At 32.5% G+C, this 22,814-nt stretch overlaps 2 protein-coding genes and 1 pseudogene across 2 annotated transcripts; all 3 read right to left on the reverse strand.

Moving 5' to 3' along the window:
* Positions 1–3,954: 3,954 nt before the first annotated feature.
* Positions 3,955–9,634, reverse strand: LOC114402059 (annotated as a pseudogene).
* Positions 9,635–9,982: 348 nt separating this feature from the next.
* On the reverse strand, positions 9,983–13,381 carry LOC114402060. The gene is made up of 8 exons (XM_028364599.1): positions 13,339–13,381; positions 13,172–13,262; positions 12,911–13,072; positions 12,615–12,683; positions 12,423–12,543; positions 12,152–12,322; positions 12,004–12,063; positions 9,983–10,162 (listed from the first exon to the last, which is right to left on the reverse strand). Exons 1-8 carry the CDS (start codon positions 13,379–13,381, stop codon positions 9,983–9,985), a joined length of 897 nt encoding a protein of 298 aa, XP_028220400.1.
* Positions 13,382–20,037: 6,656 nt separating this feature from the next.
* Positions 20,038–22,296, reverse strand: LOC114401657 (transcription factor MYB61-like). The gene is made up of 4 exons (XM_028364232.1): positions 22,161–22,296; positions 21,757–21,976; positions 21,518–21,647; positions 20,038–21,429 (listed from the first exon to the last, which is right to left on the reverse strand). Exons 2-4 carry the CDS (start codon positions 21,887–21,889, stop codon positions 20,406–20,408), a joined length of 1,287 nt encoding a protein of 428 aa, XP_028220033.1. The 5' UTR covers positions 21,890–21,976; positions 22,161–22,296; the 3' UTR covers positions 20,038–20,405.
* Between the last annotated feature and the right edge of the window lie 518 nt (positions 22,297–22,814).

The raw sequence follows: 22,814 nt of genomic DNA on the forward strand, positions 1-22,814 counted from the left end.
CTCTACTGAGCTGTGAGCTTCATTCGTTAATATGGCCTAAACTAATTTTTTATAAGGACATAATCGATTATGCTTTGCACCTTATTTTATTTTAAAAAAAATTAACACCAGAATTTTTTTAAATGTATTGGTGGATAAAATGGAAATTCAATAAAAACTTAATTTTATTTGTTTTTTTATTTTCTTGCCTACTAAATCACTTTAATTTAAAATTTTCATCTCTTTTTAACTCTCTTTGTCGTGCCTACTTGTAAGATGAAGATTATCTTCTACTCATAATTTAATTTGTCAATATCATCAATCAATGCGAGATTTCTAACAAATTAGAAGAATGAAGAGACATTATTTGTAATGATTTTGATGCTTAAATTAGCCAAGGAAAAAAATATATACATGTTATGTAACAATCTCATATTGATTACTTCCAAAATATATTAAATCAGATTATTTTACTTTTAATTCAGACAAACATAATTAACAATTAAATACAATCAATTAACATTAATAAAATAAATTTGTGTTAATAAATTAATTAATCAATAGATTGATGCTAATAAATTAATACAATAAATAATTAATAATATATTAATTATCAATATGATATTAATACATAAATTGATTTGATCATTTTGTATTTTACGAATTTATGTATATGAAAAATATACATTTGGTATAAATTTTTTATGCATGTCACAAGTTATATGGAAAATATATATAGAAGAATTATTAGCATATTGTAATATTCAAAAGAATTGATAACCATGCTAAATGAAAAATATATTGATATATATGTAAAAAAATAGCCAATACTAATAAATTGGTGTTTTATGATAATCAATTAATGCATTGAATATATTTAATTTCAAAATTTATTATACTTTTTTTACGGTCAATATTTATTATAATAAATTATACTGACTATCACTTTGATAATTTAAACTTAATTCATTCAAATATATTTTTTTATCATTATATTTATTCTACATGTGATTTACTGATTTATTTCTCTCCTATTTTTTAGTTTTATTTACATTCTAAAAAAAATATTCATAAAAAATTTGATAGGAATATATAATCAATATTTATTCTAATTAAATATGTATCTTAAATTTTGAATTTTTGTATCTTTTAAAAATCCATATTTAATAAATTAAAATTTCAATCGAGTAATATAATTATCAATTTAATATATAATATTTGTTAATATTTTTATTTATGTTCAACTATTTAATTACAAAATGTAGAAAACATATTTTATCTTTTAGGCTTAATTATCAATTTGGTTTCTAAATTATTTTAAATGGTTTAATTTGGTCCTTAAAATTTTAAAAGATTCAATTTGATCTTCAAATTCTTAAAAATGAATTATTTTGGTTTCAAATTTTTAAAAGATTCAATTTGGTCATAAGAATTTTAAAAATGAATCAATTCAGACTTCAAATTATTGTAAATGATTTAATTTGGTCATTAAGTTCTTAAAAACTTGAGGACCAAATTAATTCATTTTTAAGAACTTGAGAATATAATTGAACCTTTTAAAATTTTGGAAACCAAATTTAACTATTTAAAATAATTGGGGACAAAATTGATAATTAGGCCTATCATTTAATTAAAAAAATATTATGAAAAATAAATATATAGTAAATTGATTCATATTTAGTTAAAAACTAGTCTGTAACCCGTGCATACGCACGGGTCACTTGGTTAGTACAATTGCAATCACAATAGTATAATTGAAGATTAGATAGATATGTATTTATAATGTTGGTAAAACAGAGATTGTTCAGAAAAAATAAACAAAATATAATTACATATAAAACAAAATATAATTACATATAAAACGAAAATTATTGCCACTTCCTTTCTCTTCTGATGACTATTTCCCAAATTCTTTCGTGTGGCTAGTAGTAGAATGATACCTCGTCTCCGTGATGGAAATCGTTTTCCCTGAGAAACTTGTACCATGGCCAGACAATACTTTTATCTTTAATGCCGCGGTCAAGCGTAACGACGTCCCATTGCAGAGGAGGTGCATTCTTCCTTAAAATTGTCAAGTGATTCTCACATTCTTTTAGATATTTCCTTGCATGTGATGGGATTTCCTGCGTATCATTTATACAGATTAATAATGTTATTGAAATTCTCATAATAATGCAAGTTAATGTGATTGCATATTACCAGCGGTTGGGGAGCACCCAGTATACATTGGGTTATTTCTGTTGTCCAGGCATGTAGACGGGAATGAAGTATTGGTCTGCCACATGTCTGTTGATTCAGGGGAGGTGTAAAATGTAGATAAAAATGGTGTTATCATTGCAGGCAAAGAAGTTGATGATAATAGACTCGTAGATTTTTAAATCTGCCCTGACGTCTGCGAGTCCATCTGCAAAAAAATATCTGTCTCACTGTTGTTGGACTCGTATTGGGTAGGTTGCTCCATTGTATTTGAACCGAACCTCTTGTGGGTAATTGGGTGCCCATTGTTCATGGTAAAATGGGGGTATTTCTATGAATGTCTGGATATAAAAAGCAAGAAATTGTATGAAAAGAAATAATATGTTAGAAGAGAAAATGAAAAAAGTTAAAGGAACTAAACCAAAATGATATAAAGTTCGATGCGAAAACTACAGTCAAAGCAAAATGCTATATATTTAAAGTGGTAATGTGGTGAATCGAAAAGCATGCAATTGCAATGGAAGCATGGAAGCCAACAAAAATAGACAAAAACAAAACACGCAAGGCAGGAAACAGGGAAAAAACAGAACAAACATAAATGATATGATCAATCAAAAACCATGCAAATGGAATGTAAGGAATAACGAACAGATGCAAGGGAACGAAAAAAAAAGCTTTCTGTATTTTAAACTATAGCCTGGTCATTGTGGGAAGCTGCTCTAAATTGGATGATTGCAGGTGGTCTCACAATTGGATATCTGATCTGCATGAACAAAAGATTTAGTAATGTCAAAAGTTTAAAGCTAAAAAAAACTTTGTAAGAGACACTCCTTACTCTGGTTGAAGCGGTGGAGGATGAGATACTCATCTTGGGTTTTTCTAAAGTAAAAGTATGGTGATATGATGTTAAGATGATGTTTCCAGAGGAACGTGTAATATGGGTTAATAGTTAAGTAGACTTGATTAATTGATTTATCTTTTCGATGGCATAAGTGGCGGTAGGTTTTTGTTGGAAACGGTGCAACTGAATAGTTGCTTCTTGAATGCGAAAGGCAGTGATGATATGAAGAGTCTCAACGTGAATAATTGTGGAAGTAACTGAACAGTTTTTTTGTGAATGGTTTTAGAAGTGATTGGACTTTAGTGCTGTTTGTGGTGTGCATGTAATAGTTGGGCCTTAAATGGGTTAATTTTTTAATTAATAGATTAATAATGTAAAGTTCACCTAATCACTAAACTATTTTACACGTTCCTGTGGTGGTAATTAAATTTGTGGATGGTTATTATTTTGGTATTAATAAAACCACGTGTATATATATATATGTGTGTGTGTGTGTGTGTGTGTGTGTGTGTGTGTGTGTGTGTGTGTGTGTGTGTGTGTGTGTGTGTGTGTGTGTGTGTATGTGTGTGTGTGTGTGTGTATTTTTCTCACTGTGTGTCTGTGTCAAAGCGGTTATATCAATGGAATTTTCATTGTTATTTAAAAAATTATAGATTGGTTGTTGTTATTGTTGGTGGATTCTTAGTATTTAAAATCAATGAAATTGTCTGCAAGAAGTGATCACAAAAGAGTAGCACTGTTTCAGAAAACATCAGAAAAGAATTGAAACTGATAGTCAATTCTCAATATTTAATATCAATTGAATTGTATTGAAGATTGTAATAACTTAAATTATATAATGTAGTGATAATATAATATTGAACAATTGATTATTAAAGAATAGGACTATTTGAAAAAGCATGACAATAGAATTGAACCTGATATTAAATAACTGAAATTTAACTTTTAATGTTTCTGAACACTTCTTTGTATACTACATTGGTAGTGGAATTCATGCTTTTCTACTCATCATCATGAATCAGAATTTTTAATCCTTTTACTGAGTTGACCCTTGACAATGCAACATATAATTGGCCATGAGTGAATACCGGTTTCGGCAAATAAAGTCCAACCATGGATAGTGATTGTCCTTGTGACTTGTTAATTGTCATTGCATAAGATAGCATAGTAAAAAATTGTCTTCTTAATAGTTTAAACGGCCAGGGTGATTGTGAATGAGACATTGAAATTCTTGGAATATAAACAGCGAGGCCAATGTTTTTACCTGAGATAATTTCAGCTGCAATTACATGTTTTGCCATCTTTGTTACCACTAATCTAGTACCATTACATAGACCTTGATTTTGGTCGAGGTTCCTTAACAGCATTATAGGACTTCCAATTTTAAGTTTGATAGAATGAGTTGGCAAACCGGATGTGTTCAATGAATTAAGGAATTCAGTAGTAATTGATTGGAAATACGAATCTTCAGTGGTTTCTGATTTATCAACGGAATTAGAGCTTATATATTCCATGTGGTCACCTATGATTTGCAAAATTACAATTTCAGTGGTTATATTTTTGACTGAGCAAGTGTCAATTAAATAAGTAATGATATAATTACCTGGAATGAAGGATAACACGTAATGATTGATTTGTTCTACTGTTTCATTTGTTGAAGCTAGTATTGCCTTGGATTTAAAGAATTTAGGATTATTGTGGTGCTGATCTATGTCTGGGAATGTTGATTTGACTATAGCACTGATTGGATCATCATATTGAGTAATGAGTAGATGAGCAGGAACTTGAATTGTAGCATAACCATCGTTTTCATCATCTATAATTCCATCTCCAATGTCTAGAATCCATTTAGCAAATGTGGCAGTTTCTTGTTCATCAACTGATTCTAGATTGTTGTGTAACCGTATGTTTTTTGTCAAGGTCAATATTTCACATGAATCCCATAGATAGGATGAATTGATTGCTGCATTTACAATGTCTGAGCAGGTTCCTCTTGGGATGACTGGTAGTATTTGGCGAAAATCTCCACCAAATACTATAACTTTGCCTCCAAATATTTGATTTGAGTTTGATTTATTTGTGATAATATCTCTTAAACTTTGATCAAGCGCTTCAAAACAGAATTTGTGGGCCATTGGTGCTTCATCCCAAATTATTAGACTTGTTTGGTTCAGTAATTCTGCTAATTCGGTGCCTTGATGGATATTACACGTTGAGTCTTCAAAAATTGGTATTGGAATTTTAAATCTGGAATGTCCAGTTCTGCCTCCTGGTAATAATAGAGAGGCTATTCCGCTAGAAGCAACAATAATCACAATTTGATTCTCTGCTCTCAATGAACTTGCTAATGTTCTCCATATGAATGTTTTTCCTGTGCCTCCAAATCCGTATAGGAAAAACATTTCACCTTCATTGTTGCTAACAGCTTGGATAATTCTGTGATAAATTGTTTTTTGTTCATCTGCATTGATAAGTAAACTAATGTTATATTGAAATGAAGATTAATTTAGTTATTGATGGAAAGAATTAAGTGAGGGTAGATTGCCTGTTATTAATAGAATATTAACAACATCAATACAATTTATAATTCACAATGAGCATTTTTTGTAAGATGTTAACTGTCATTAATAGAATTTATAATATATGAATAGGTAGATTGCCTGTCATGGATGCAAAAAGATGCTCAAATTCTGATCTCGTTGCATCATGGTTGTAGTCAAGTTCTGATAATACCAAGTTGTTTTGTAGGTAGGATATGAGATTGATATCCTGAGGATATGGCATTGTAGGATAGTCTTTTAGTGATCTTTGGTTTATGTGCAATAGTTGTTCAATTTCAATCAATGTCAAATTTCTAAGAGTATCATCATTGATTTGTACTTCTAAGAAAAAAAAAAGCAAGTTGTTAGTGAATAAAAAATAAAAATCAAGTTGTTAGTGAATGATTCTGACCATTGTTGTGGAACATAAAAATAGTCACGACCTACCTGAGTTGATTGTTGATTTAGTATATTGATATGCAATGTCATCAGCTAGCCAATGCCAACATTGATTCCAAACTTCTTCAGGTTTGCTCATGGCACCCGTTAATAGAATTAATACAAACAATTTCCTTAGATAATTAGTTGTGCCCCAATCCTTAGCCTCTTTGATTGCCTCAACATATTCTCTGTCATCTTGTAGAAAGTCCATTGCAAAACATGCTTCTCTATATATTGGATATTGGATATTCGCAACAGTCCTGATATCCTCAAATGAAGTAGGTCCTTTGCAGCTGCCAAGCATCATTCTTAAATAAAATAATTCTCCTGTGGTTGGTGGTACCCATATGAGTATTCCAATGGTATATCCTTTTTTTTTGGGTTGCCATGATCAGTTTCTTTTATTATATACAAACTTTGACACAAATTGTGAATAAGTTAGATTCCTGACCTCATCAAAATCTTTATTAGTGTTCATCCAAGCTAGGAATTTTGAATCTGAAATAGTTGGTTTCGATAGTACATCATCTATATCATCATGATCTTCATAAAGAATGTTGTGTTGATCTGGAAGATGAAAATACAATCTCTCAACAGCAGGCTTTCTGCCGTGGATTGGAAAAGCAAATATTCTCCAAGCAGCTTCACAGGTAGAAATGTATCTGTGATATAGGTTGGTTAGTAAAAATAATAGTGGGAAAATAAATTATGCAGGTTAAGATGAAATTACCTGCAATCTATATATTCTTTAAGTTCATCATTTTGAATATTTACATTTTGAGCTGCGTTATTGCTATCAGAAAGCATAACAGCAGTCACCCTGCCATAGCCTTTGTTTATGTATTTAAATAAATATTTGATTGAAGTACTTTGATTACACCATTCAATATTTATATGTGCCTGATATTTTTTCAGTAATTTTGGATTGTAAGGTACTACATATCTGTTATCAATGATAACACCATTCTTTGAAATTGAATGACCATTGTTTCTTCTACGATAGAGTGGATAACCGTTTGAATCCAAAACAGTCTGAGGCTGAAATTGTTTCTTCTTTCATACATGGAGAGTTGGTTTGTAAAATTCCGCATGGGCCATGTATCATATGGTTCTCCACCAATCTGTAGAGTTCTGGGTCATCTCGATGGGAAGATATTTCTATTGATATTATCTGATCTATGTCAGTTGAAGATGGATATTTATTGTCTGGATGTAGAAATAGTAATAAATGCACGTGAGGGAGTCCTCGCTTTTGAAACTCTATAGTATGCATATCTGTGATCCACAAAAGATAAAGTTACGATGGTGAGTTTAATTCTGTATTTCATATCTGTAAAAGTGTTGGTTAAATTGTAATATTTTAGCCATTAATATCTGCGTTATAGAACAAAGAAAAATGCCCAAATGACCAACTTATATTTGTATTTAATTTAAGTATAAAAATGATGGTCAACTAAATTCTATAGTATGCATATCTATGATTCACAAAAGATAATGTTATGATGGTAAGTATAATTCTGTATTTCATATCTGTAAAAGTGTTGGTTAAATTGTAATATTTTAGCCATTAATATCTGCGTTATACAACAAAGAAAAATGACCAAGTTATATTTGTATTTAAGTATAAAAATGATAGTCAACTTACATGCAACCACTTTTCCCAGTAATTGACCCTTTGTTAAGTCTGACAGCATGTGTTCATATTTTAATCTGAAAATTCGTGATACAATATCTGGTCTGTCTGTTGGTTTGAGATTCAAAGGTGAAAGTAATCTACGAATTTCAGGCCAATTTGGATTACAGGTTAGAGTAATAAAAAGATTTGGAAAACCAACATGACTGCATATTGCCATACCATCAAAGTAAAGTTGATCCATATAACGTGGGCTCCCAACAAACGTTGAGGGTAAGATGACTCTTTTTCCCTTGGTTAAGCCTTTAGCTGTTCCAGTATCCAATGAAGTTTGTAAGCTAGAATACTTATCAACTCTAAGCTTCTTTTGGTTGTTTCTGATATAGCTAAGTCTTTCAGATTCCACCATGGTATAACCTTCAACAATGAATTGTTGAAATAATTTTCGAGAATGCAATAAAGTCTGTGCTTCATTTGACCTGGATTGAAGTCTATAAGCAAACCACTCTCTCATTGTCAGACGGTTTCGCTTTTTTTTTTTTGCTGGATGAAGTAGAACGGTGAAGTATGTCAGCTCTATATCCGTCTTCTCCATAAGGAAAGAGTAGAGGATACTGTAGTGGTAGATAGCTAGGGTGAAGTTCATGGATTCTTTGTAATTCTCCATTTTGAGTTTCAACAATAATATCTCTTTTTGAGCCTGGATGAAAATCGCCAACAATAAGTGCAACAATTTCCGGAACATTAGGCATATTATATACACGACCATCTTTTCCCCGAGCAGCTATGAGTTGCAATTTGATATTATTGGCTTGATCACCTGCCAATCTATCCCTGGCCATTCTAAAACTTTTAGCATGAGAATTGTGTTGATCGAGCATGTGACTTAAAGCTGAAACAATATGACTCTGAATTCCAGAATATTGACTGAAAAAACAATATTTAAAAATATTCATAACTGCACAAACTATTGTAAGTGAATGAATAATTTTATCACTGACATAAATAAAAGAAATTCTACCTCATGACATTAATTCTATTTTGCACTTAATTTTTTGTGTCAAAGATATATAGCTCTGCAAATTTGGGTTTTTTCCCAGGCATTGGTAATAGACTGCCTATTCTATGGCATGGTTGGCCCTGTATTCTGATTGTAGAAGGTCCTCTTGAATTATTAATTGTTTTATCTAGCTTAATTCCAGCAGAAGTAAAGACAAACATCATGTTATATGCTCGTAAGTTATGTTGATAATTTTTACTATCAATTGTATCATCATGAAATAGAAGTTGTTGGAGATATTGGGGTGGATTTTGTAATAATGGCAATTCAACTTTGTCATCTCCACAACATAAACTGAACCTTGGATTCTGACAATTCTTATTTTTTGATATTCTTTCATTATACCACATTTGTGCATTACAATATCTACATTGGATGAGTTGATCACCAAGATCAGAATATCCTGAAATTGTTCAATATCATAGTACAATATCATGATAAGAATTTTGAATATTAATTTAAGAGCATGTACAGTAGCATCTGAAACTGGAAATCAGAATTATAGTCATTACCTTCAGTGTTGATTATAGGTTGATTAGTTGGAGATTGACAATCCTTGAAGGGAGTCATAAAATTAGAGCATGAACCTGCATAAATTAGAAATACATATAATAACAATATTTGAACCATAGCAAAAAAGAGCATGAAACATTTTTTTTTTCAGTACCTTGTGTGGATTCAGAATTTTCACTTTTTGATGAATCAGAAACAATCACTAAAAAATAGAGAGGAAACAAAAGAAAATGTGATTAAGGCAGCTATGTAAATTGATTTCTTGTAGAACATGCTATATCAGATGTCTCACTATTATATTCTGAAGTGCAATTAACTGTTGGTTGTGAAGATGACTGAGCATAAGCATGTCGCTTCTGCTGCATAATACGTTTTTGGTTGATCCTCGCTTTTGCAGAATCACATCTCTTTGCATGTTGATAGTTCTGCATGTTGAAAATGACTAAAGGCAGAATTGAGTTAATTGTAAACTAAACAATAGATTTACGTTCAAACGAAGAACCAAATGCTTGTTTTAAATCTGCAGAAACTACAATAAAATTAGAAGATGGAAAAAATCGGACATGAAGCATTTCATTGGTTCTTCATTATAGGATGACTATTAGTGGTGGCATAAATTAGAAATACATATAATAACAATGTTTGAACCATAGCAAAAAAGAGCATGAAACATTTTTTTTTTCAGTACCTTGTGTGGATTCAGAATTTTCACTTTTTGATGAATCAGAAACAATCACTAAAAAATAGAGAGGAAACAAAAGAAAATGTGATTAAGGCAGCTATGTAAATTGATTTCTTGTAGAACATGCTATATCAGATGTCTCACTATTATATTCTGAAGTGCAATTAACTGTTGGTTGTGAAGATGACTGAGCATAAGCATGTCGCTTCTGCTGCATAATACGTTTTTGGTTGATCCTCGCTTTTGCAGAATCACATCTCTTTGCATGTTGATAGTTCTGCATGTTGAAAATGACTAAAGGCAGAATTGAGTTAATTGTAAACTAAACAATAGATTTACGTTCAAACGAAGAACCAAATGCTTGTTTTAAATCTGCAGAAACTACAATAAAATTAGAAGATGGAATAAATCGGAGATGACGCATTTCATTGGTTATGGATTATAGGCTGACTATTAGTGGTGGAATTTCCTGGATTAGATATGTTTGCATGTTGCTAATTTTGTATATTGAAAAAGGGTAATGATAGAATTGATTGAATTGTAAGGTAAAGAGATGAGACCAAAGGTAGATGACATAGCAAAACTATGATGCAACATTAACAGCTAGTAAAATTGGTAATATAGAAATCATGACACTTGGTTTCGGGAAAAATTGGGTTTTGGGACTGTTGCTAAGCTTGCAATGAAAGATATTGTCTATTTAGGACTCTAGTGTCAATCTAGACACACAAACCAAGGCCATAATTGAAAATAGGTAAGGTAGAAATGATCATAGTCATTGGCGAAAATATTGACTTCTGTAACTGCTACTAAGTTTGCAATGGAAGACATTGTATATATATTGATGAATTTTGCATTCACTAACATAAATTTGTTTAATTTGTACGCTCAAATCTATTAGCTCATGTGTTCAACTTAAAATATGAAATTTCTATTTTACATCTTTTATTTGGCATTATGTAACCTTGTTTGGCACATTACAAATTTTTCTTTGATTTCTCTTGGCCATAGATTAGATCTGTTTTATATAGTTCTACTTTGCTGTAGTTAAAATCAAGATTATAGTTGCGTAAGCCATCAATGAACTAAAAAATTGCAATTGAAATATCGAACACATGATTTTAGCAAAGCAGTGATAGCTAAAAAAAATGGAGTGATAACATTCATGGCAAACACATTCTAAATGAGGAAATATGATATCAGGATAGAAACTTTTATTAATTTAAAGAGCACCTCGATTGAGAAGGAAAACTGAAACTAAAAATTTAACACAATCCTCTGCATTCTATTTTTTTCTTAATCTGGTTTTTTTTGTTGTTATTTTCACGCAATTCAAATGGGAATGGAATTCATTAAGCAGTTAACCAAGAAACAAATTAAGAATATGAGAATATCGAGTATCAACATGATCGCCAATGTAGCTATAAATTTTCCTCCTTGGTTGTTTTTAATATTTGATGTTATTTGAGCATCAATTTATCTCTTTCACCGTTTTTTTTATTTAGGCTAACTCCTCCATTAATTTGTTAGAACCATATAGACCATCAAAGGTATGATAAACAACAGTTCAATTGTATCGAGGAGAACCAAACAATGAATACTGGGAAAATCAATTGTTTTTAGTGCCATATTTAATATAAGAAAACTTGCAATACTACAGTAGGAACACATAATATGGACAGATCTCAATTTAGAACGTCTAAAAGCATGAATCCAAAAAAACCGGTTTTCAAATGTTCAAAGCATTAACATGCTGGAAAAAAAAGCCAAGGGAATTGTCAAATGCAGTGATAACGAAAACTACATAATTGCCTGCTCAATATGACAATATTTTAATAGCACCGTGAAAACACAACAATAAGAATCTAGAATAAGCTAAATTGGCTCTTATGAGAATGTCTTGTTAATTTGTTAGATAATAGTTGGGCTGAGGAAATTTGCGAGCTCCCTAACTCATCATCAACTTCATCAGATGACATCCGCTTTTTGGGCATTAAAGGGAATCCGGCAACCGGATCATGGTCAGTTGTGACAGACAGAGATTACTGCATAAAGCATAAACTGGTAAATAAAAAACAATATAACATATCGATGTTCATGACAACAACATTAACTTACACATTCAACATGCGTAGTATTATTGCAATCAACATTGGAAGGATCTATTTTGGAACATGCCTGCATCATATATAAGTTGATGATAGTCAAACTTATGAATCATATCATTATGACAACAACGACTAAAATAGATATCAGAAAAGAACACCTCATTATCAGGCAGCATCTCGAGAACAACATTGATCAAATCTAGGTCATTTGAGTATCTAAGAACAACTGCATTTTTGAATTTTGATTGAATCCTGACCTTAAAAGCAAACACATGACCCAACAATTTGTCGAGTGCTTGAGGGGAAGCATTCAAATCAAGATCACCATCCTGCCAGAAACAGGACAAATCCACCAGCTGCTAGTTACAATCCAAGAACAAAATATAATACATAAAATGAGAAGCAGCATATAATAAGGCATGAACATACTTCAATCTTGACCCTATTCACATCATCAGCTGTTTCACCAATCAATTCAGCACATTCACGGTACCAGAGCAAAAACTTGCTACTCTCATTGTTTTGGGTAACCATGACTTCAACTCTATACCTACCAATTTAGATGCTAGTCAAATACAAAATGTTGAATAAAACATGCTAATGGACTAAAACTCCAATTACCTCAGAACAGGCTGATCATTATCCTTGCCACATCCGCATGTGAATGGTCCTGTTTGGATGTCAGTTTTCCTATGACATTGAACACAAGCTGGATAACACCATGAATGGTTATCCATGACTATTTTGCTAATAGTCCCCACCGTAACACAAACAACGTCCTTTAAAAAAACCATAACAATCAAATTGGCAACAATAAAATGCCATTGTTAGACACATTAGCTATAATATATGGATGTGAACAAATCTAGGCAAATTCGACTTCCAATTGCAATGAATACAAAATAAACACAGATAACAGGTCCACCTCAGAAATGCCATTGATCTCAAAAATAGTTTTGACTTCAGCTTTTGAAAGAAACAAATCCTTTGATGATAGCTGGCTTCCCCCTGAAATTTGTGAACTTGCTTGATCGCCAGGTAGTAAAACTGGAGTCACCTCAACACCTAAATCTAAAAGCCTAAGGCAATCGAATAAATAGAAAAAAGCAATAGAAAACACTCAAGACAATTGACACATGAATTTAACAGCCACAAAGCAAAGATGATAAGCAAAATACCTCTCTTTAAATTCCTGAATTTCCAATATAGGATCATTAATCAATAGTTTTGACGCCTTGAAGGAATTGATCACTGAAGCTGGATAACTTCCTGTAAATGCCAAGAACAACAACGACAAAACTCATCTGTTGAGTATCCAAATCAGTAAATAGAATATCATACTTACCATGCGCATCTTTTATTCTGGCATGTGTCAATATAATAACCATCGGCCCATCATCCCCACGTTCATTCAAATAGGATAGGAACTGAATACAGTAATTCTCCCAAAGTGTGCAAGACAAAATTTCACCACTACAGCAAAGAAACAACATTACATCCATCACCTCATAAGGATAAAATAGACATAAGCATCATGCAAAATGACAAATAAAATCCTCGACAAAATAAACTCTAAATAACCAAATATACATAGGAGATAGCAATAATTGTGATTAACCATAACCTCAAATCCTTCATTCTAAAAACAACCCTGGTATTTTTTGATGAAACATGCCGAAAGACCACTTGATCAACGACCCCAATAATATCTTAAACCACCAGAAATGAAAATAGGTCATTGAAAAAAACCCAAAGAAGTTATGATCAAAATGAAAGCACAAATTGTGACTGTACTCACCAACCAACAGGCTAGACACAAAATTGCCAGCAACGACATTTGCAAATTCAACAAATCTAAATTCCTTAAAAGGCAGTTCATGCAAATCAGCTTCTCTAACAACCGTCACTCCAATAAAAAATAACTTGTACTCATGTTCGCACACTCTAAATTGACCATTATTCTTGACAACTTTGAAATTATGCATAACATAAGTGCAATTCTCTTTCAAATCAGCTTTCCAAGACTTGAGGTGGTCCGATTTACAAATAGCATGAATTTGATCACCCTGAAATATGCAAACTATATAATCAATAAATGATATGAACAACAATCCAACAATCAAATAGAGAGCACAAAATATACCTCAGAATCAACAAAAACCATTTCCGCTTGCTCAGACTTGTTGGGAGTCCCAACGAACCAAAGATCGGTGATTCTAACAGCAAGCTTAAGCGTCTCTTTTGATCCATCAATAGACCTAATCTTGTTAGGAATCCTCGCCATAAAATTACATAGACCTACCAATTCTAAATGAAAAATGTAATAAATCCAAAATGATGCAAATGCTATGTAAAGAATGATGGTCAATTTAGAATAGAAAATTATGCTAACAAAAAATAGAATAGCAACACAGACTTAAATGACACATGCAATAACATTTCAATCAATGACAAAATAGCATAAAAACTATGATACTATTCATTGAACTACTAAGGCAATACATGCAACAACCTGAACCAAAAAAGAAAAGCCAAATCAGCAAATAGCAGAGAAGCAGAAACAAAAAATTATATCTCCGAACAAATAATATTGCAACCATCAACAAACAAATGGAAGGGCCGAAAACAAACACAACAAAGTTTTACTTTTGAAAAACAGAATATCAACCCATCCTTAAAACACACATGCAATAAGATTTCCATCAATGCCAACATACCACAAAAAGTATTAGACTATCAATTAATCTAGTCAGCCAATACATGTAACAACCTCAACTCAAAAACAAAATAGGCAAGTCAGCAAACAATAGAAAAGCAAAGCCGAAATACTATATCTCTAAAACAATAATATGGTTAATCAAAAACTATGAAAATGCAATCCAACCATCGAAATCAGTGAAAAGAGACTAAAAACAAAATACCCAACTCAGCAAACAGCAAAAAATAGAACCAAACAATTATAGCTCTAAAGGAATAATATGATCAATCCAAAACCATGCAAATGCAATCCAACGAACAACAGACAAATGGAAGCCAACAAAAAGAAAACCAAGAATTTGTAAATAATAAAAAAGAGAACAGAACACGTGCCAGAGGAACATAAACATGCAAAAACCAAAATCACCAAACAACAAAAACCTGACAAAAACACACATGCACAACAGACAAACAATAATATGGTTAATAAAAAAACACACATGCACAACAGACGAACAATAATATGATTAATCAAAAACCATGTAAATACAATCCAACCATCGAAGCCAGTGAAAAGAGACAAAAAACAAAATAGCCAACTCAGCAAAAAGCAAAAGAACAGAACCAAAGAATTATAGCTCTAAAGGAATAATATGATCAATCCAAAACCATGTAAATGCAATCCAAAGAACAATTGACAAATGCAAGACAACGAAAAGAAAAGCAAGAATTTGTTAATAATAAACAACAGAACAGAACACGTGCTAGAAGAACATAAACAAGCACAGACCAAAACCACGAAACAACAAAAAACTGACTCGAACCTTCAACCACAGAAGAACGGAAATCACGAACTGGAAACCATGGCCTCACGCCAAAATGCTAAACAACAGAACAGGTATATTGAAGACGGAAGCCAACTAAAAACAAATGAAAAAAGTGAAACCGAACAGGACATCAAAATCAAGAAGAAACAATGCAAACCCAGCATAAATCAGCAACTTGGAACTTGCTAGTGAAAAGACTCAAAAACGCTAGAAAAGAAGCCACGTACACCACCAACCACCAAAACTGGAAACGACAATCTAATCACTCAACAACACACCAAGCTACGTGGCTTAAAACCATAACCATATAACCACAAAATAACACATGGCAACAAGGTGGCAGAAAACCAACCCAACCTAGAGGGGGCATAAATGACCAAAAAACCAAAAAATTGGACAGCTGTCAAGCTCTCAACCATGGGTATTTTAGTATATTCCACATACTTCAGTTTTAGTATATAGATATTGATAGTATGCACAACTAAGAATGACGAAGAAAATCACAGCCACTGATATTTGTTGATAAAATTCAGAGCAGAGACTAAATGAGTATCTTTAGCGGATACTTGTGGGTAAAGAGTACACTCATATATGTATTTTTACTATCGTTAATTAACGGACACGGTAGCAAATATTATGGTACTCGTACCTGCATATATGTGTTATCCGTTAATATTAAAATATTTAAATATTCTTTATTTTTTTTACCAAGCTTAAATACATAAACATTTTTATTTGTACACATGTTATGGAGTATAGTTTTATTTGGACATATATTTTAGTGTATTTTTATTTGAGTTTATATTTTATAGAATAATTTTTAGATAATTTTGTTTGGAGTTCACAAAATTTATTTATTTATTTAAAATTATTTATGGGCCTTTTTAATTGTGTAGATTGTAGAGTATTTGAATAACTTTAGTTATAAAAATTAAAATTATTTTTCGAGAAAATATTAAAATAAATAAAATTAAAACAAAAGTGTTTGTTAAAATATTTTTAAACTATTTTTTTACAAAATATTCATGTGTGCCCACGGATATTGCCTGATATTAAAAAAAATCTACATGTATCTGCTTAAGGGAAATGAACAAATATTTATCTAATGAAGTGGGTAAAATGTAACTATTACATGTGTCTGCCCCCAATGCCACTCCCATACACAATCTCATAAGTATTTTTTTTAGAAAAAAGTTCAATAAGACACTTATAATATATATATATATATATATATATATATATATATATATATATATATATATATAATCATAATTATCTTATATATTTTTTTATATATATATACTAACATATTTAAAATTTATTATTAGAGTACATAAAATAGAGTACTAATATTATGATAATTATTTTTTTATTTATTTTTGTTGGCTTGGATCTATTGGCCGGGGATGACTATTTTGTAACTGGTTTGGGCCTATTGGCCTGGTCAGACCTTGGTTAGGACAGGTCCAAAGGACCAGAACAATATGAATTTTAGAAGTTTATAGTTTGGCACATAAATAAGTACAAAATATTATATTAATGGCGGAATGGGTTCATAATAAAAAAAATTAAAAATGATAATATTTATTTTGAAAATTGGAAATTCATTAATAAATTATAAAAGAAAAATATAATAAGGACTGCAAATACTTGCCAATATAGATTACTCAAACTATAATTCTGGAAGGGAGTCAACTCTAACAGTGCCATGATTTTGCAGTCGTCAGTATGGTTCAATAATGAGTTAACTAATAACCTAGTAGGCTCCAATGTCCAAAGTCTATCAATTTTGAATGAAAATGTGAAGGTGAAAAATTATTAAACCTTGTGTTCGTTCGTTCCTTCCTATTATGTTTGAAGAGAAAAAGAGACAAAACACATATAATGATGTTTTGGTTTTTTCAGTTGAAGAAAAAAAGTTGACCTTAAAATTTTCTCCCCTCATTTTCACTCCATTCAAACAAATGGAGGATAAATTAGCATTTGATAAAGGTTTTTGAAAGAAAAAAACACAAATAAATGGTACTATATATTTGATGTATTTTTAAAATATAGAAGAGGCATTAAGTTTAGCAAAGAGAGCGAGAGAGAGAAAGAGACATTGAGATGAAAAATAATTTCAGTGTCCGCTTTGAGAGTTCACATTTGATTGGTCATTGTGTTGTTCATTCTCCTTCACTTTCTCAAAACTATTCACAAATTATCTGTCACCCAGAACAAGTCTATTGATAAGGCTATATATTATATAGCTTCATGAACACCGTCATTATCAGTTCAATCATTATGATCATAATCAACAATTTGTTTATTAGTTTCCTGTCCTTGCCTTTTTATTAATCACTACATGAATAGTAAACAGACGCATATAAATATATTTTGTTCCTCACTCAATTATATGAGTGCAAATAATTATTTTTGAAAACTAAAAAAACTTTATGAAGCCTGTTTAATTAACTAGTACATGAATATTTTACGGGGGGGATCAAACTTGGGATTGCATAGCCACCACCCCATTATCCTCTTCAGGATTTTTGTTCTGTTCCTGTGCACTGATGATTGTAGGGCCCCAGCAAATAGACCCAATTATTTGTTTCACATGCATGGAGATTGTAAACGTACCATCACTATCTCCCGCAAATTAAAGAAATAATAAGCTTGGAAATATTTAATGACCGAGAAGACTTATTGTATTTGTGTGCACATGGACTATCAACGGGGCTGCGAGTGAATATATTGTCCTAATGTATGAATAAGCAAATCCTAATATTTCAAAGATATTCCATTTTCCGCTATAATAATAGAGACATATCTAATTAATACGACGTATGAATCTCTTCTTCCAAATGGCAAGATAACTTGTAAAATATTAGCCTTTTGACAGGTAATTGGAGGAATTTTGTGCTAAAAGGGAAAAAGAAATCACTGTCACGGATGCTTCTAAGCTATTTGAGTTAAGCTTCTTTGTTGATGCCAATTGCAAAATAAAAGATCGAGTAGCCAATAATATTTTGCTTTGATACTAGTTTTCATCTTGCAGCTGGTCAAAGGTTAAATATAATATAAGTATATGTATCTGTGATTATGACTTTCTACATACTTATTTCTCTAGTCACTGGGTTTCTCACTAGTTGCTATCCTCAACTTTATTATTACTATTATTTACTTTCTAGCAGCATATATATTAACTAACGCTAAGACTATTTTAATTTAATTCAAAGCATATATATTAACTAACGCTAAGATTATTTTAATTTAATTCAAATTTTAGATACGTAATTGTGTTAAATATTTAAAGATAAATGATAAAAAAAATTTTATCTATAGTAATTATTCTATTCGACTCGCACAAATTTTTTAATTCAATTTTTTTTATTATTCTTATTATTATATTTAATGAGAATTTTATGACGTCAAAGGTTTGTTGTAGGCAACTCAATTTTTAATGAATGTTGGATGAGTATTGGTCAACACTATTTCACTACTTTGAAAGGAAAAAAAAAAGGAAAAATATACTTGTTTCTATGGTGGGGGGTGCTTCTTCAGAACAAGTTCTACGTGAATGATGCTTGCTTTTCTTTCGTTTTCATGTTGTTTCTCTCGGTGATTTCTGTCATGTCTGTGTGAAGTGAACACCCCATCCCCTCTTTTATTTTTATCTTGCTATATACTTTCATTTTCAGAAACAGTAGCAAGTAGATGCCCTCTGAGGGACCCGTGATCTGGTGCGAAGCTTTTAAGAGGAATAGGCCCACATCGCTAAGGACATTCACACAGAATCCTTTTGTTTTAAATTGGCACAATTTGTGTCACTTCCCAATATACTAACAATAAACAAAATATCCTCTAATCTAATACTGAATTATGAATCCATTTCCTTTTTCCCTTCATTCTTCACTGTGTCCGTACGAAGATGTTAACCGAAGAAAGCTGTTAAATATGTTCTTTTTGTGGCCTTTAACTAGTCGGTGGTGTGGCAGAAAATTGCTGTGTGGTTTTTTTGCCTCTTTGTGGCTATTAGTGTCTACAACTGTTGGAGTTGGTAATCAAATCTATATATCCATGTCTCTGTGTGTGTGGCATGTGGTGTGTACAAGTAGATGACCCTTTTGAAAGAGGTAAATCAAAGGAAGACAACTATTGCATACTTTCTTGTCTTGAGTCATTGAGAGGGGAAGGGGAAGTGTGTGTGCTCAGGACTTTCAAAAAGTGAAAACAATCTCTATCTGTAGGAGACAGTGACAGACACCCATTTAAGAAATAGGGTCCCTGGTGCTTTGATAGTGAGAGAGGGAGAAAAGAAAGATGAGAAATTCAATGGATTCTCAATTTGAAAAGGATCAAGTGAAAAGCTGACTGTGTAAAAAGAGAGAGAAGAGAACAAATCCCGGACATCTAAAAGATATTAGGATTTGAAACTATTTAGTCACACGCACGCTCCATGAACTAATGCAATATCAACTGTTCAACTCGATCTAGGTACAAAATAACAACATTGAAACTTGAATGAAAGTAGAAATATATAAAACAATTAATGCTGTCAATTTGTATACACACAACACGAGTTACACATCCATCATTAACAACTGAAGAATATTTTGTAAGCCTTGGATTGGAACAAGCCTTATTCAGCAGTAGTGCCTCTATATATGTTTGATTAACAAAATGGTGGGTGGAATAAGAAGCTGGAATTAATCACAAATATTACACTGTAACATAATATACAATATGGAAAGAAAGAAAGAAAGTATTTTTTTTAACGGCACACACCTGTGGTCAGAACTCACGAGAGAAAATTCTGACCTGGATCATCATATTGGAAAATTAAGTCGGCAACATCTTTGTCTCTTTCGTTGAATTGAATTTTCCACATATATTACGTACACACACGTTACAGGGTTTGTCCGAAAGTCACTGAAAATCTCTGCAGATCCTTGCTATATATATCGGAAAGTTGAAAAGCTGGTGTCTGATTCTGATAATGGTGCCATGTAGCACATGACTCGTCTGTTATGAAACCTGTTTCTGGTTTAACCTCACTATAGATAGATTGAGAGGTTTGAATTTGATGATTCTGCGCTGTGTTGTTTCCCAGAATAAACGGGGTATTAAGATACTCAGACCATTTCAGATCTTCTTGTTCTGCTTGTAGAGGCATTTGATCAGCATCTTTGTTGATGTTAACAACCTTCATAGACTCTCCCACCCCCCACGTGTTGTCAATGAAGTTTGTGCAGCTTTGTAACTGCATACTCCCATTGTTTTTGTTTGTGCTGTTGCTGTTATTTAAGTTACTTGTTTCCCAGTTTTGAACCCCATCAGACGAAATGGAAGGGTTGTTGTTATTAGATTGGAGCTTCACGTGTTGTGTTGGGAAAATTGAAGGGAGCATGGAGGAGGTTATGGTGGAATTGTTATTAAGGTCTGAAGAAGTGGAGGCTGGAACAAAACAAAGAGAGGCGTTGGGGTTTGCAGAGAGGGACATGTTTGTTGTTGTTCCATAGTTCAAGTGCTGGAAGGAGAAGTATGATCCTACAACATCAGAAGTGTTGTTGTTGTGGTGGTGGTGGTGGCAGGTGGTGGGGGTACCAAACCTATCTAGGAACAGTTCCTGGGTGGAACTAGTTGTGGAAACTTCAAGAGGGTATCTCTCTGATGATGAATTAGGCATGATTTTTGGTTGTTGCTGGTGATGATCAACCAGACTCACTTCATTGGATCCCACAGACGCTTTCTGAGTGCTTTTGTCGGTTGAGGGTGGCATCATGTCCTTTTCGTTCTCAACCTCAGAGAGTGGCTTGTGGGTGTTTGGGTCAATGCCTCTTTGCCTCAGCTTCTTCTTCAGGCAAGAGTTCCATAGGTTCTTAATCTCATTGTCTGTTCTTCCTGGTAACTGTGCTGCAATCTGAGACCACCTGATAAAGCAAAAAATATATAAAACAACCATACATAGAAAAAAGAGGGCTTTGTGTGAGATATATAACTACATAACTAAAACTATACCTGTTTCCAAGAACTGCATGAAGTTCAACAATCATGTTTTCTTCCTGTTGTGAGAATGCTCCTCTCTTCAAATCAGGCCTCAGGTAATTTATCCACCTCAACCTGCAGCTCTTGCCACATCTCTGCAAACCTGGCATGTTTACAATTAAGGTTGTGAATTGTACTTCATAGTGCACAACTACAACATCAATTAATGAAGTGTTGAAAGTTGAAACAAACAATATTATATATGTGTATACCAGCTAGTTTGGGAACCGAGCTCCAACATCCATGACCATGTTTGGTGATGTAATTCAGCAGCTTCTCGTCTTCCTCTGGAGACCAAAGGCCTTTCCGTAACTTCTGTTTGTAGCAACAAGAGTGTCTTCCCATGTGTACAACGTCACTCACCAAGTCTTTCAATCCACCACCAATGGAATGATCGATGCTTTGGAAACTCTTGTGTCCTCCAAATTAAACCTACGGGGAAGAAGAATTAATACCTAGGAAACTAACTAAAGGGGTGTTTTGGTGGGGTGAGGGGAAGAGTTATGAAGACAGACTTTAGTTAAACTGGATTATTATTATTATGGTTAGACAAGCAAAGTTGGGAAAATAAAATGGCAGCATGATAGGGAATCAAATAAATAGGAGAGAGCCTTACAGAGGAGAAAGTTGTACCAAAGAGCTGATTGGACAGTGCCATTCTTTTTTTTTTTAATATTTAAACTTATATCCAACTTTCCTGAACTGGGCTCCTCTCCGTTCTTCACGGGACAATCCACATAATCACCTTGGTCCCACCATCTGGGTCATCATGTTTGGACGGTCCTGATTCTCCCACTGTTTCTATCCAAGAGAGTAATGCACAAGATTATTTATACAATTTAGTTTGATTTGTATGTATATAAATAGTTAGTTTCATACATATGTCCCATATAATTGGCATTTTCTTAAGAGATCTCAATTTTTTTAACAACAAAGTAGTTCTCATCCTCATGTGACTGCATATACCAATTTTTGGTAATTGCCATATGCTACAAATTAAAGCTAGTTAAGAGGGTTCTTACTTTTCACCGACCTAGGTGGTTATGGACCATGCTGCTTAGAGCTGAGAGTTTTAAATTCTAGTCTCGTGTGTTTGAAACTTCTCAAGTGTGACGAAACGTCCCCATTCTCACATGATATAATATAATAGCAAGAAGAGAGACAGTCATGGATGAAAGAACTATGTATGGAAATTGAAGGAGTGGCTTTGCTAGGCTAAACCTACTCCAAGAGTAGAAACATGAAGTATAAATTAAACCACATGGTTTGA

The sequence above is a fragment of the Glycine soja genome, chromosome 20, assembly GCF_004193775.1.
Source record: "Glycine soja cultivar W05 chromosome 20, ASM419377v2, whole genome shotgun sequence".
NCBI lineage: Eukaryota > Viridiplantae > Streptophyta > Magnoliopsida > Fabales > Fabaceae > Glycine > Glycine soja.

Bases quoted from the DNA above. Each gene is read 5' to 3' on its own strand.
- LOC114402060 (XM_028364599.1), bottom strand. From the start codon at position 13,381: ATGGTTATTATATTGACACATGCCAGAATAAAAGATGCGCATG. The intron at 13,263-13,338 runs GTAAGTATGATA...TGGCATTTACAG, and splicing joins CAGAATAAAAGATGCGCATG to GAAGTTATCCAGCTTCAGTG. The intron at 10,163-12,003 runs GTAAGTTAATGT...TTCAACATGCAG, and splicing joins ATACTACGCATGTTGAATGT to AACTATCAACATGCAAAGAG.
- LOC114401657 (XM_028364232.1), bottom strand. From the start codon at position 21,889: ATGGGAAGACACTCTTGTTGCTACAAACAGAAGTTACGGAAAGGCCTT. The intron at 21,648-21,756 runs GTATACACATAT...TAAACATGCCAG, and splicing joins CTCGGTTCCCAAACTAGCTG to GTTTGCAGAGATGTGGCAAG. The intron at 21,430-21,517 runs GTATAGTTTTAG...TTGCTTTATCAG, and splicing joins CATGCAGTTCTTGGAAACAG to GTGGTCTCAGATTGCAGCAC.